The sequence below is a fragment of the Belonocnema kinseyi genome, chromosome 1 (genome assembly GCF_010883055.1).
Source record: "Belonocnema kinseyi isolate 2016_QV_RU_SX_M_011 chromosome 1, B_treatae_v1, whole genome shotgun sequence".
In the NCBI taxonomy this organism is placed as follows: domain Eukaryota; kingdom Metazoa; phylum Arthropoda; class Insecta; order Hymenoptera; family Cynipidae; genus Belonocnema; species Belonocnema kinseyi.
The window spans coordinates 115,955,590-115,972,077 of NC_046657.1; the positions used below are offsets into that span (position 1 = coordinate 115,955,590).

General features: G+C 27.5%; 1 protein-coding gene across 2 annotated transcripts; it reads right to left on the reverse strand.

Annotated features, from left to right (window-relative positions):
- Nucleotides 1-413: 413 nt before the first annotated feature.
- Nucleotides 414-14,536, reverse strand: LOC117168973 (SPRY domain-containing protein 7). Of its 2 annotated transcripts, none has more exons than XM_033354982.1 (5): nt 14,370-14,536; nt 13,732-13,893; nt 1,072-1,349; nt 814-916; nt 414-718 (listed from the first exon to the last, which is right to left on the reverse strand). In XM_033354982.1, exons 2-5 carry the CDS (start codon nt 13,832-13,834, stop codon nt 621-623), a joined length of 582 nt encoding a protein of 193 aa, XP_033210873.1. In that variant the 5' UTR covers nt 13,835-13,893; nt 14,370-14,536; the 3' UTR covers nt 414-620. The 2 variants fall into 2 exon arrangements, with proteins under 2 accessions (XP_033210873.1, XP_033210880.1); XM_033354989.1 differs by having other exon boundaries at nt 14,404-14,530.
- Nucleotides 14,537-16,488: the final 1,952 nt, after the last annotated feature.

The following is a 16,488-nucleotide window of genomic DNA, read 5'->3' on the forward strand; positions in this document are numbered from 1 at the left end:
TCCAAAGCGGTCGTCGTCAGGTATATAAAATTCCAGAGTTTTACTGCACTGATTTCGTAAAATAACCGGTACTGAAAAAAAAGAACTCCTGAAGTCTTCGTTGGTTTTTTAGATCAGCCAAATATGGCAAAAATAACCATCATGGAAACGAAAAATTAGAAAAATAATACAAGTGAGAAACAGTCACTTCCCATACAAAATAAGACCGTCTGGGGTATCAATATGGCCGCCGTTACGGCTTGGAGGCGATGTGGGCCGGAGACAGTCAGTTTTACGAACCCTTGCATCAGAATGTGTAATCCATAAGTGGAGCATTTGATTAATTTTTGTTATAACTGGAAAAATTTATTACTTGAAAAAAAATGTATTTGTTAAACAATTTTTCGGAATTAGGTTAAGAAATTTGCAAGTTATTGAAAACTTAGTTATTCTTTATTTCTATTCATTAAATATATCTATATATTAAGACAATTACATCACACAGTCATAGACATGCTTTAGATTCACACAATCATTAATCTTAAGTTAATTTTCGCTTCACGAACATATTCGTTTGTAGAACATGCACAGTTTAGGAATAATGGATGAGGTTCGGGGGAAAGTGGCTCGGAGTAGATTTGCTAGAGCAAGGATTGTTCTAGCATTATTTTCTCGAAACCTACCGGAGGCGCGTGGAAGAATTCGTCGAGAATCAAGTCCAAAATAGCACCATCGTCAACTGAAAAAATGGATTTAGCAGTTAAAAAAGTCCATACGTTATCAGCGTAGGCGTAGGGCAACAGTAAATATCTAATGATTTTTTAAATTTCTTACCATATAAAACGGGATACACCGTTCCCTTTAATCCCATAATTGGTGCATCCAGAGGTTTTCCATTGAGGTAAAAGTTGAGTTCGATATGGTCGAAAGAAATTCCCTACAAGAAAAGGACAAACAGAACAATTATTAGTAATATTTTTATAAAAGTGATCAAAATGTGTATATTTTTGTACATCGTATCATCATTAAGTAACAAAAATCGGTATATTACCTGAGATTTAAGGAATTATTAAAAATTTTTTTAAATCTTACAATAATGTCGCCTTCTTGAGCGAGATTCTGGATATTATGCAATTCCTGCTGATTATGCCTAATAAATCCGTCACAGTTGAGAGCCCAGCTCTCAGCATCATTTCCACCGATAGCAGTGTTCAGATCAGTGGATCTTGTAGCCAATCCCACTGCCCAGACTCCGCCTTGCTGTACTTTTACTTCAAAGTAACTTTTGCTTTGAGCTAGAGGAGCATTTGTCAAAGCCCCACCTCTACCGCAAACCCTCGATCCATTTTTTACAATCACAACTTCATGACCTGTCAAACAATACGCAATTTAACCATTTTGAACCATTTTTCCCGATTATTTAAATGTTCATATTCAAACATTCAAAACCACACAATGGGGTCGATGCATGAATTTTAGTGCAAAACAAAAATTTTGAAAACTTCATTGTTGAGAAAAAAATGTTTAAGAAAAGTATTGAGTATTCTACATGGACATAGGAAACATGGGACTAGACATGCCATCCTATAACTTGGTCGAGCGGGGTTGAATCCACGGGAGGGGGGAGAATTCCATGAGTGAGGAGAGCCGCCATCTTACGATGTGCCATTTGATTATGCGCACGAGCATTTTTGCCGACAAACTGTGCAATGAGGGGGGAGGTCCGCCACTTTTTTATGTCCCGCAACAAACATGGCAGCGCCCACATGTTTCTATTTTCATGCACAGTTTGTCGGCAAAATGCTTGTGCGCATAATCAAATGGCACATCGTAAGATGGCGCCCCCTTGGAATTCTCCTCCCTCCCGTGGATTCAACCCCGTTCGCCCAAGTTAGGATGGCATGCCTAGTCCCGTGTTTCCTATGTCCATGATTACGTCATACTCGACCGGTAATGTCGAAATCTATAAGGCGATACCACTTGGTGGACTGCAAAGCATTGATTACATAGGAGTTTCACTAAAATGAATTTTTGTAGACGAAAGTAAGTGAAAAATCGTGATATGGCTTTGCTTCTCAGATAAAAAAACCTTTTCTTTAATTATTGTTAGCAATTGAGGAGTGTGTTCCTTCTTAGAAATCCTATAAGACTTCTTGAAAATCCTTAAACTTCTCCGACTTTTTTTTTTAATTCCTTCAAATTCTTTTCAATCATTTCAAATCTTTCGAAGTATCTCGAGATTGACTAAAATTAATTTTAATCGCATAAAATCTTGAAAATATTCTTAAATTCCTTTAAATGTCTTGGCAATTCTTAAAATCTTTGAATTTTTGCAAATAACTTGAAATATTTTCAAATCACTTTTAAATTAATTGCTTAACATTCTTCAAAGTCACTAACACGTATGGAAATATTTCTATATCCTTTAAAAATAAACTTTAATATCCCGTCAAGTCCCTAGTTATTCCTTAAAATCACTTGAACTCTTTCAACTCCTGTAAGGTTTCTTGATAATCCTTAAGGGCATGTGATACTTAGAAAATTGTCGATTTTACCAGTTTTAGGTTCCCCCGGCTTTCTTTCTAGAATAATAAATATTTTGTCTTAAAAATTTGGGAAATGATAGCGAAGATGCTAACGGACGTTCCCACACACTTTTTTGATATTGCTAACAACGTGCGTGTATATTTCGAGGTTATGTGTGTTACAATTTACCCGAGCGTTAGTTCCAAACTACACAATATTTTTGGCAATGAAAAAAGTTTATTTCATAAATAATTTTCCAGATTATCGGAAAGGCAAAGATGAAAAACGACGTAACTTCAGAATAATGCATATGCATACAATTTTTATTTTGCACAATACATTTTTTTGTCATTATCCCTAAAAAAAGAGTTCGGGGACGTCCGTTATGATATTTCATAGCATCTTCGAATTCAGTTTTAAAAAATTTTCATTTTTGTGGAAAAAAAGCCGGGGAAACTGTAAGTATCATATGCCCTTAAACTCTTCCGAATTTTTTTTTTTTTGAGATCCCTTCAACTTCTTTACAATAATTTAAAATCCTTTAAATTTTCTTAAATTCCTTTAAATCTCTTAAAAATCCTTCAAATCTTTCAATTTTTTCAAATTCATTAAAATCTTTTTAAATAACTTTTCAAAAACTCCCTTGAAATTCTTTAAGACCAATAAAACTGTCTTAAAATCTTAAAAAATAATTTGTAAATCCTTCAAATTTTTTGAATTATTTTTGAATTATTTTTAAATCCTTTAAAAAGAAACTTGTATATTCCGCCAAGTCCCTAGCAATTCCTTGAATTCTTAGAAATCTCTTAAGATTCCTTGAAAATCCTTAAAGTTCTCCGAATTTTTTAAACTCCTTTTAACTTATTTGGAATAATTCAAAATATTGTAAAATTGACTAAAATTAATTCAAATCTTTTAAATCCAAAATCGTTTAAATTTTCTTAGGCTCTTTAAAATCTCTTAAAAATCCTTAAATCAATCAATTTCTTTAAATTCCTTGGAATCTCCTGAAATTCATTACATCTGTTTTAATAACTTTTCAATAACGCGCTTGACTTTCTTTAAATCATTAAACTGTCGTAAAATCTTGTAAAATCTCTTATATTATTAAATTTTTTTGTACTATTTTTGAATTATTTTTAAATCCTTTAAAAAGAAACTTTAAGATTCCGCCAAGTCCCTCGTAATTCCTTAAAATCACATCAGTTCTTAGAAATCCATAAAGTCCTCCGAATTTTTTTGAGATTCCTTCAACGTCTTTGAAATCATTTTAAAAATTCCAAAATTGAGAAAAATGAATTAAAATCGCTTAAAATCCTTAAATTTTTTTAGGCTCCTTAAAATCTCTTGAAAATTCTTAAATCATTGAATTTTGTTAAATCCCTTGAAGCCTCTTAAAATTTATTCAAATCTTTTTTTTTAAATAACTTTTTAAATAGCTTTAAAATCTTTTAAAGTCCTTTAAAAGAAAATCTTTAAATCCTATCCAGTCCCTACAGTAATTTCTAAAAATAACTTAAATTTTCAGAAATTCTTTAAGTTTTTTTTTGTTTGAAAATCCGATTTTTTTTTTAATTCCTTCAACTTCTTTAAAATAATTTTAAATTTTCGAAATTGAGTAGAGTTAATCAAAATCCTTTGAATTTTCTTAAATTCCTTAAAATATTTAAAAAATTGCATCCCTTGAAATCCATTAAAATCTTTTTAAATAACTTTTCAGTAACTTGCTTGACATTCTTTGAAATCGTCTAAACTGCCTTAAAATTTGATCAAATCTCTTATAAATCCTTAAACCTTGTTGGATTCTTTAAAAAAATCTTTTAAATTCCTTCAAAATCGTTCAATTTTTCTGCATTCTTTTAAAATTCTTTCAAATCTCTTTGATATTAAACTACTTAAAATCACTTATTAACAAAAACTATTATGACATAAGTCGCCGACAATTGAGGTTATAACCTTAATTACGGCAAATTATAATTTTTGGTGATGGATTGCCTAATCGTACATTTTCCAAATTTCCAACAATAATGAAATAAATGGCTTTTCTTTCTTAAAAGCAAAGCTGTATCGTAATTTTATTACAGATGTTGATGTTACCGACCGAGTGTGGCGTAATATTAGAATACTCAATTCAAATCCCGATTCAAAACCTCTATGACCTTGAAACGTCACGTCGGAAAAGCCACTTAACCAATCAGAATAATGACCCATTGACTAACGAAGTATCTAGCATACGGCTGACAAAAATTAAATTTACAATTGAATGGTCGGGAACCATAAGGGGCTAACCCACCAAATTTTCAAAATTCACTTTTTTGCATTTTTTTGATTATCCAATCTGTCCTACGTATCGTGCTTTTTTTGAAAAGTGAAAAATTTCAATTTTAATATTTCATGATTTTCTGTAAGTCCCGTGAGGTTTAAAAAAAATACTAGTCTGCAGTGCCATTTGTCGGTTCTAAAGGTACACTGAAAGAAATTTCGGGAAATAAATTCACGGCACTGCTCCTTGATTTTATCACGCTTTGGCGCGAGAACTAATATCCCGGAATCCTTGCTTTTAAAGCATGAAGTTTCAGGCATTAGGCCATGCTCATTTGTTCTCAGGTCTCGAATTCTGTGCTCTTAGATCATAGAATCCGAGACATTAAAGAACGTAAAAATTGTAGACCTATAAAATCACGCGCTTCCATGAAATAATCTCTTGAAATTTCTCTCCGTATAGATACTACGGACACGCTTTTGCGCTTATTCGTACATAATTAATTATTGAAAATATCCACGAATTTCGCTAACGTTATGATCACAGAGTTTTCAAAGCAGTATGATCAAAATCATTCCCCCAAGTCGGTTTTTCGCATAGAAAAAAAAATGTGAATAGTATGTCTAATGTAGCCCACAATTCGAAAAATATTACAAATATTGCTCTGAAACCTTGATATGTTGTAGATTATACGATTTTTTCAGTATTGTTAACGCTAGCAAAAAAGTACACGGAAATAACAAATTATACATTTTTTCCGTTCTCCTGAAAAATTTTCTGAATGAGGGTTAGCCTCCTGTGATTCCTGACCATTCAATTTATAACAGAGATATTTTTTTACTTAAAATTATAACTTTATTTAATAAAATTATCTAACGCATACTTAGTGAAATCCTAGGCATTTTGAAAATCGTTTAGGCTATATAACTATATTTTTTAAACATTAAAAAAATTCAAACTGATTTTAAAAAAATTTCCCTTTCGTAGCTACATTATTTTGATATTCTTTTAACTTTACTAGGGGGGGGGGGGAAATATTTGAAAGTATGTAACAACCCCAATACATAATTAGAAATATTGAAAAATAATGAAACTCCAAATAACGAATTTAATGCGAAAAATTGATAAATTTAAACCATTTAAAATTGAAAGATAAAAAATACAAATTGAACGACATCAAACTCAAAGGCTAAATATTCTACAAAATCAAGGAAGCTTTGAAAATTACATAATTTCCAAATTTAAAAATTATAAAATTTTACAATTCCATAGCAGCAGCTGAATATTTTTAAATTAAGTTTATTCAAAATTGAAAATTTTACATTTATGATAATCAAAATTTTTTAAATATTAAGACCTTTAACTTGATATTTTCAAGGGTAAGCAATTGAAATTGTCTTGTTTATAAATTTTCAATATGAAATTATCCAAAATTAAACCGGAGAGTTCTAATGTTTCAAGCAAATATTCAACCATTAAAAAGTAAAGAATTCATAATTGGAAATATTAAAATATAAAGGAAAATTTCAAATATCGAATTTTAAGCCAAACATCGCTTCATTTAAAGCATTTAAAATGGAAAAATAAAAATTGAAAATTAAACGAGTTCAAAGTCAGACGCTAAATATTCTACAAACTCAACGAAACATTCAAAACTACACAATTTACGAATTAAAAATCTATAAAATTGTACAATTTCGAAGCAGAAGCTATATCCAATTTGAACCAAATTTTATTTCGAGGCCTTTAAATATGAAAATATTAATACTGAATATTTTCAAATCGATTTTATTCAAAATTGAAATGTATTACATTTAGGAAAATAAAATTGGTTAAATATGTAGACTTTCAGCTTTATATATTTGAGGTTAAGCAATTGAAATTGTCTTATTTATAAATTTTTAATCTGAAATCTAAAATTAAACCGGAGAGTTATTAATGCTTTAATTAAAAAGTATGAATTGTCAAGAGTTACTGGTTTTTCTGTATTGACGATTTTTGTTGAAATTGTTTAACTGTTGAATTTTCGACCTTAGTCTATTCAATTTTTAATGTTTTAATGCCATCTGCTCTCGTCCTCCCACATTGAAAAAATGTCACCTGCTTCTATTATTTTATAAGACTTTTTTATTTTTTTATTCATGGATTTTATATAATGTGGCATTATGTCTCAAGTATTTTAGGATTTTCGTAGATGTCTATTTACGTGACTTTTTAACTCTTCTAATGACGATAATAAAATTTTGTCCAGTATTGGGAATGATGGTTTACCATTTCGCCACATAGTGTCGAAAAATGGAACTAGAAAGAGTAGGTACGATTTTAAAGATGTATTTTCATTTTTGCATAAAAGTGTTTTTACGATTGTTTTGTGAAGTATAAAACAATGATTAAATACTAAAAACTAATATCCAACAAAAACAAATAGTTTTAGATAAAGTTTCCCTCTTATACCGCGAAAAAAACATATATGCCAAGAATACAAATAATAGGCGACTGGAATTTAAATACGAATTCTAACCTAACTTTTAAAAATTTACTTTGAGTTCATTTTTACTTCAAAATATGTCCATTTAAGTTTATAATCTTTCGAAAATCCCAATAAGGAGAACAATAAGTGTTTTTTTTTTATTTAGAAAATATTTCTGTCTTAAAGTGTGGGTTTTCACTGTATAATATGTAAATTCCATTTCCAACATTTTGTTTCCGATAAAGACTTCTTTTTATTATCCAATAAATACTTTAAATGCCAAAAAAAAATTGTTGAAACACTTTTATGCACAAATTAAAATGCCTATTCTTTCTAGTTCGAATTTTCGTCGCCAGGTGGCGTCTCGCAGTTTAACCATGCAAAATAGTTTCGATAGAGGTTTTCATGTCCTTTCCATTAATTATAAGCATATACTGTTTGAAAAAATTAATATTTGACCTTCAACCATGAAGGTCATAAATAAATTTAACTTTTTTCATAAAAGGACGCTTTGTTGAATTTCTCAACATAGAAAGAAGGCTTCGATTTGTTCCTTTTGGAATCAATAATTTATTGTATTTTTATTTCTAATCTCGCAGTACTTATTAAAGAAAACTCTAAAGTTTCCTGTCAAACCTAAAAAAACAAATTACAAAAAAATCCTTCCATGAAAAAAGTTAATTCTTTTTATTGTTACCAAAAGAGTTCAAAAGTGACAAAACAGATGGTATATTCTCAAAAAACACTCATCACTTATTTTCATAAATAAAAAATCCACTTTTTAACTTCAAAGCTCAAAAAAAATTAATTTACTGAAGGTTCTATCGGCCTTAAGGAAAATATTCTAATTACCATACTTGAGCTTCGCGCTCCATTTTTTATATCTATTTATGTAATTCTCTAATAAATTGTATAGTTACAATAATTTATTGTGTACGTATTCACAATTATACAAACATCTTCTGATCTGGCTCTGGCTTAGTCTGCACTAAAATTTAGATAAATTTCTTTTATCATAATTATATTAAAAACGTTGAAACTTTGTAATGTTTGAATTTCTACCTACTAAACTATAAGTTTTTTGACAAAAAATACTTTAAGTAAATGTTCTAGAGAACATTTTTCTAAAAAATAATATATAATCCAATTTTTTATGATTAAAATTAAACCGTCTAGTATAAATTAAAGCACAGGCTGTGTTGTGTATCATATTTACCTCCCTTTGCAATTCGAAATGCTCAGCATTTAATATTCACTGATAGACATAAAAATTTATATTTTTTATTTAACTATGTTAATTAATTTGTCCTTGCTTTACTTCCCACGACCTTATTCTAAAAGCATAATAAATTTCAAGGTTCTTCGGAATAATTTAAATAACTTAAAAATACTATATTTTCCTTTTTTTTAATTCTCATAAAAAAATGACGTGTGAAAAAAGTGTTATGACTCAGGAACATTTTTTGTTCCACTATGTATCCCATTCAAAGGCCACAACAAAGGGCATAAAAAAATATGAAAAACGTAATTTCAATTTTACGTATTACGTATTACGTTTATTTTTATCTGCAAGTGCATTACTTGAAAAGCAGGTAGTTTAATTTTTGGTACAAAAATTATAAAAATTGAAAAGGTTATCTTATTTTGTGTAAAAACGGAATTTTTTAACATGTTCTCTCGATTTTAATTTTCTTAAATATTTTAATTTACTTATATTTAACAATTCTGTTGAAAATTCGTCTTTTTGTATTAAATTTAACTGGGAGAAAATGCGCTTTTTTTGAGAATGTAACTATGGATTACATTTTTTAATCCAAGTATTTAATAGAAAATTTATAGTTTCGCATGGAAAATAGAAATGTTTTATTGAAAATTCGTATATTTGGTCGAAATACGTCTTTTTGAGCAGAAAATTTATCTTCTGTTTAAAAAATCATAATATTTTTTGAGGGTTCAACTTTGTGTTTAAAAATTATATTTTGGTGTTGAAAAATGAACTGAAATATTTTCTGGATGAAAGTTCCACTTATAAAAACATATGTTTTTTAATACAAATTCATCTGTTTTAGTACAAAATTGATCTTTTTTGTATAAAAATGCAACTATTTGGTAGAAAATGGAACTATTTTGTGAAAAATCATCTTTTTTGGTTCAAAAATTACTCTTTTTGGATTGAAAATTTAATTTTTGATGTTACTGAGTTAACTGGAATTTTTTTTGGACAAAAACTCAACTTTTTTTGTGATAAAAAATTTTTCTGCTTTAAGATAAATTTCATATTTTTTTATAAAAATGCAACTATTTGCTATTTTTGTGGAAAATATTTTGTTTTGTTTTGTTTAGAATTCATTTTTTAACAGAAAATGTAACTTTATCACTTTCTTTAAGATTGATACTTTTTAGTTAAAAATTCGTTCAATAATTTAGATAAACTTTTATTTATTTTTTGAGTGAAAAATCTTTATTTGTTGGAAATTTGCTTTTTTGGTATTAAAATTCCTTTCTTTTTTTGTATAAATTGCATTATTTTTTTATTAAAATATAAAGTATGACACTTTTTCGTTGGAAATTTTTCTTTTTATGTTGAATATTCAACTATTATGTTAAAAATTCAATTATTTTGTTGAAAATTCCAGTATTTTGTTCAAGAGTTATCTTTTAAAGTAAAAAAAAACTTTTTTTGTTTTATATAAATTAGTACATTTGCAAAAATTAAATTTTTATATTAAACACTGTTTTATTCCGCTTATAAAATATTTTATGATAAAAATGTCATAAGATTAAAATGCTGGTATTTGAATTTTAATGATTTGAAATGAAAAATTAATCGAAAAATCAGAGAATTTTGAAAATGTCACGCTTCTAATGATTTTGAGGATAGAGTTTCAGTCTAACAGTGTTAAATAATTAATGAGCTACTACTTTGCATATTTTAAATTCCTGAATATGTCTGAGCTAGAAAATAATTTATATTCAACCGTTGATATAACCTGAACAATAAAAATATTGTTAAAAATCATAAATTCTCTTAAATTCTTCTGAATTCTTCTAAATTCTTTTAAATTCTCTGTTATATAACCTGAACTCAAATTCTCGGGAATTTAAAAACTCTATTTGTAGCACGAAGTAGCATAAGGAGACGCCACTCCCGGAAAACTTGGACGCGTGGATTCGGATTTAGTTAGTTTGCATGCTCGTGGTGCCTTTTGCGGAAAAATGCGAATCTCAGAACACTTTCAAAATTCCCTTATCTTCCTTGACTAATTTTTCATTTTAAGGCCATGTGATGAGTGGATCACGTGACTAAGAAGGGTGGGCCTGGTCCTAAATTTTTATAATTATGAAAAAAGTTTTTTGTTGTAAATAATGGTTTTTTTGCTTTTTTCATAATGATTGAAATTTAGAACCAGACCCGCCTTTCTTAGTGCTTCTTATTTCTTATCCCAAATTTTCAACTCGATGCGGCGCTTCGTGTGAAAATAAGTTGGGAAATAAAAAAAGTCACGTTAAGGTAGGAATATGGTCACGTGACCCACTCGTCCAATGGCCTTAAGTCATTAATAATCAAATACCAGCATTTTAATATGGTAATACTTGTAACATATAATATTTTGTTAGCGGAATAAAACAGTATTTCATATACAAATTTTAGATTTTTAAATTTATTAATTTATCTCAAATGAAAAAAATGTCTTTTCTACTATAAAATATGACTTTTTAACAAAATAAGAAAATGTTCAAGACAATAGTTGAATATTCAACCTAAAAAGACAAATTCCCAACGAAAAAGTGTCATAATTTATATTTTAATCAAAAAATAATGAAATTAATACAACAAAAGAGAAGAATTTTTAAACAAAAAAGACGAATTTCCAACAAATAAAGATTTTTCACTCAACAGGTAAATATAAGTTGATCTAAATTATTGAACCTTCAAGCTAGAAACAAAATATAGATTTACAACAAATAATTAATTTTCCACGCAACTGATGCATGTTTACACAACAAAAATGAAATTTGAAACTAAAAATTATTTTCGTTTTACCATAAAAGGCAAATTTTTAACTAAAAATGATCGATCTTAAAAAATGTAAATAGTACAATTTCTGTTAAAAAATAAATTAAGAAAAATATATTTTCAACTACACAGTTAAATTTTCGATAAAAAAATAAGAGCAAAAAAGAGTGATTTTTAACCAAAAAGTTGTATTTTTATTAAAAAAAAAATTTAATTTCTTCTAAAATAGATGAAGTTTTAAATTAAAAAGATACCCTTTAAAAAAAATACAGGTGAATTTTCTGTTGAAAAACATTTCAGTCGAGTTTTACGATCAAAATATGAATTTTTAAACAAGAAATAATTTTCTACGAAAACAATTGAATTTTCAATCCAAAAAGACGAATTTTTGACCAAAAAGGACGACTTTTTTAACAAAATTGTTGAATTCTCTACCAATTAATTGGATTTTTATAAAAAAAATAGATAAGATTTCTCTTAAAGTAGAATAATTTTTAATTACAAAAAAATTGAATTTTTTAACAAAAAAAAAAAGATTTTACGAAAAAAATTGAATTCTCATTAAAAAGAGACGAATTTTGTCAATGATAAAGGTGAATTCTTGGCAAAAGATATGAATTCTCTACCAACTAGTTGCATTTTTATCCAAAAAAAGATTAAATTTTGTGCTAAAACATATGAATTTGTATTAAAAATGATAAATTTCTTTTTTTAGTGGAACTTTATCCAGAAAAGATTTTAGTTCATTTTTCAATATCAAAACATAAATTTTAAACAAAAAGTCAATTTTCTACGAAATAGTCAAATAAGAAAATAGCTTAATTTCCAACCAAACTGTTAACCTTTTATCCAAAAAAGATGACATTTTACTTAAAACAGATGAATTTTTAATCAAATAAAGACAAAATAGAAAATTTTAAAATAGTTGAATTTTCATTAAGAAAATATTTCAGTTATTTTTTCAACGCCGAATATTATATTTAAACAGTAGAATTTTTAAACAAAAATAAGGACTTTTAACAAAAGGTATTTTAAAATCAACAAGACAACATTTCAAAAAAATAATTGAATTTTTAACCGAAAAGTTACATTGTTATTCAAGAAAGATGAAATTTCTCCTAAAACAGATGATTTAAACAAAAAACCGTTAAAAAATAGTTTAATTTTCATCCAAAAAGATTTCAGTTCACTTTCTAACAACAAAATAAAAATAGCAAACAATTTGCAACGAAAATCGATGACTTTTAAAGAAAATTATTAAATTTTAAACTAAGTAATAAGATTTATAAGAAAAAGGATAATCCTCAGAAGAAAGTTGTTGCGAATTTTCAAAATTCTAATACGAAAATATTCCATTTTTAAAGCTTTAACTGGTCCTATTTTCGGAATTTTATTCCTAAATTAGTCAGATTCGAGATTCTTTAATTCAAAATAATATTGTAAAATTGTAAACCCTTTGAATTAGAAACGATACAATTTCAACGTTTTCTAATGAAATTGTCAATTAAAACAAAAATTGTTATTTGAAATTTTTCAATTGGAATTTTCTAAATTAGAAATAATACCTTTTGGCAAAATTGTATTTCAAAACTTTTCCGCAAGAGGCGCTACGAACGATGTCAACTAACTAAATCCGAATCTATGCGTCAAAATTTTCCATTATTAAATTATTAATTTAATTTATTTGTTTAATTGATTATTATATTATTTATTATTCTACTTCGTGATTTGTAGGTATAAAATTCAGCTTTTTTATTGAAAATGTAACTATGTATCCTATTTATTTAATCCAACTATTTAGTAGAAAATTTATAGTTTCGAGTGGAAAATTAAATTTGGTTGAAGTTCTGAACGTACAAAAGAAGGACATTTTTTACTGATGACTTTGCAAACCAGGAAAAGTGCTAAAATAAATGTTATTTATATTGGAAATAATTTATTATTGAAAAATAATTATAATGCATAATTTGAATTGCAGTTGGAACAATATTTAAGGATAAAATAGAAATGTCAAAAAAAATTTCGTTCATTTGAACCTTCAGAACTTTCGGTACATGAAAATTGAAATGTTTTGTGAAAAAGTTATACATTTGGTCGAAATACGTCTTTTTTGCGCAGAAAATTAATCTTCTTTTTTGAAAAATTATCGTATATGCTGACAATTAAACTATTTTTCTAAAAATTCGTGTTTTTAGTTGAAGTCAACGAGATGAAAATGAGTTTTTCCTTGTTGAAAATTAATTTTTCAAGCTCTCTTGATTAAAAATTACGTTCTTGGTGCATGAAATACGAAATATTAAATCTTTTACTAAGAATTCATCTTTTTTGTTTACTATAGTTGCTTACAAATTTAACTGTTTTATTTAAAATTCAATTATCTGTTTGAAAACTAAATGATTTTTGTACAGAGTTAGCGCCTTTTTTTCGAAATTTTGTTAGGAAAACTTTAATTTGTTAATGCATATTCTTAATTACCCATGTGAGTTGTATCGAGTGCGATTGGATTCAGCTCCTTCCTTGGAATTTGGTTCGAGGAGAGGCCAAAGCCGTCGAAGCAGTTTCTCAAACAGCAGAACATCTTTTGGTTCGGTCCTTTTTTTCAGTCTTGAAAATTCATCCTGACCCTCAACAAATTGCCTAAAACATAATTGTATAACGGTTTTTCCATAGTTTCCGATACAAGATAAAAACAATTTTAAATTTTGCAAGTCGCCCTTCTACACTGGAAAAGTTTCATTTAAAATTCGAGAAAATTCAAATTCAAGGCTTTTAAAAAAGTTCGAGTTATAATAAAATATCGAATTACTAGCGTATATTTTACGTTTTTAGAAGAAGAATATACTTTATTGTGTTGTTGTGAACTACCTTTTCAATATACTTTAAAAACATTTATAATCTAAGGAAAATTCGAGGGGAAGTAAATAAAAGCGACTTCCCGAAAAATCGAATAAACGATCATTATAAAATGTTTATTTTTTAAAAATAAAAGACAAAAAATGAAATAAAAATTGAATGTTTACGTGCACGAACGTATGTGCATGAAGAATGTAGACGTCAGTGTCAACATTTTCAGACGATAACTGTACGAAAATGAAGAGTTGATAAATTCAAACCTCAGAAAAATGGATGATATTTTTATTTTCTCACATAAACATTGTGAAGGGTTCAATTTTTTGTCTGAACAATTAATAGAATCCTAGAATAAGCTTGTTTGACAAACAAAACTTCTTTATTTTGAGGTTAGCTCTGAAGAGAGAGTGTTAGAGGTTAGGTTAGGTTTTGATATTTGACAGTTCTCGCGTACCACTTGAATCAAATATTAACTAATTTCTGTTCGTATTCCTACAAAAATTCTGCCTTTCAAAAAATAAAACAGAATTTATTTAAATTAAAAAAAATTTAAGCTGCATTTTGTATTTTTAATTGTTTGAAATATTATAAATTTGTAATATTAAAAAAAAAGTCAAGTAACTGGATACCCTATACTGTGATTAGTCTGAATAAATACTAGCGCGAGTATTTAAATTCACTAAATTTCCATTTAAAATTCTTTGCATTTCCGATTATTAAAAGCTTTTTATGTACATCCGAATATTAATTAAATTTATCAGTTTTTAATTATACAAATATAAAATATATACTGCTAAAAATTTGTTTTATTTTCTTAAAAATGTAGAAATTGAAAGTTGTCATAGAAATTGCAGATACATATTTAGAAGAGCCATTATTTATTCACGGCCTTATGAACAATATATTTTTTATAAATGTATGCCCTCCGACATGCCACAAGTTTCAAGTTATTAGCGATTACCTTTTTTTATACCTTTAATTTTACCGTAAACAATATGATTATCTTGGGTAACATTTTCGATACTTGACGTCATAGTTATAAACAATAAGGGTATCCTTATTGTTTATAACTATTGTTTTGAACAAGAACGCGAGCGAAAACGCTCAATTAATATAATTAATACAACTTAAATCAATTCTTAAAAATGTGATATATTTCGAAACGTGTGTTTTTGTATCTATTTATTTTGATCGACAATCCGAAAAATCTTTTTGCATACGTGCAGATTTATTGAAAATATATTCTTTAAAAGGCTGTGAATAAATAATGGCTATTCGTACGAGAAAATTTCACGAGAGTGAAAAGTTTTATTTTGTGCCATAGATTAATAAAAAATTTTTAAAAATTCGATTATCTTAATTGAAGGTTTTTATCAATAACAATAGTCATAAGCAACAAGGTGCAGGTGTCGAAAAAGCTGTCCAAGGTAATCATATTTTTCATGGTAAAATTAACGATATAAAAAAAGGTAATCACGAATAATTTGCAACTTGTGGCATATGTAGGGGGGCGTACACTTATAAAAAATATATTATTTATAAGGCCATGAATAAATAATAACTCATCGTATGAGAAGATATCACAAGAGTGAAAAATTTAATCATGTGTCAAGGATTAATAAAAAAAAAATTGATCAATTCTAGTTATTGAGGGTCATGATTTATATCAATTGTTATAAACAATTTAGAAAGCGAGCTTATGAACAATAAATTATGTCATTAATAGCAGATAAAGGTTTCTCAAGAATTTTAAGCAATATTATGACATTGGTTGGTCTGGATGATTGTTTATTAATAAATTAAGAGTCTAAACGATTTCTTCTTTAAAATAGTAACTTTTTAAGAATTTACAGAGAGAAGTTTTTATTCTATCGGAAGATTTCTTTTTCTTTTCAAGAGATGTATCCTCGATATAGACAATGTACAAGTTTCAAATTTTTCTGAGCAATAGATTCTGAGATAAAACAGTTCATAAAACGGTTCGTCGTACGAAAAACGTGGAAGATGCGAATAAGTTTTAGTTTTGCTCAGCCATGCTACAAATGATTTTATAATTTTGTATTCAATAAATAATTAAATTCTTGATAAAAATTGTCCAAACAAAAATTGAACTAGATTTCTAAAAAAAATATTTGTAATCAGAGGATTTTTTTTAAAACTTAAACAAAGAGTAATCTAGGATTCTAGGGGACCTATTAGAACATACAGAAGTGTTAGTGGAGACCAGATTAAAATCAATATCTCGAAAGAGAGTTTTTATTTAGGTTTTAGGTTCTTCTCTGTCTTTGAGATTGTCAACTTCCACATTCTATTTTTTGGAACTGGAAAATTTTTTACATTCTCATCAGAGAAGGTATTAGATTTGTGTGAAATTTTGACCCC

Bases quoted from the DNA above. Each gene is read 5' to 3' on its own strand.
- LOC117168973 (XM_033354982.1), bottom strand. From the start codon at position 13,834: ATGTTCTGCTGTTTGAGAAACTGCTTCGACGGCTTTGGCCTCTCCTCG. The intron at 917-1,071 runs GTAAGATTTAAA...CTTTTCTTGTAG, and splicing joins CTCAAGAAGGCGACATTATT to GGAATTTCTTTCGACCATAT. The intron at 719-813 runs GTAAGAAATTTA...CCATTTTTTCAG, and splicing joins GGTGTATCCCGTTTTATATG to TTGACGATGGTGCTATTTTG.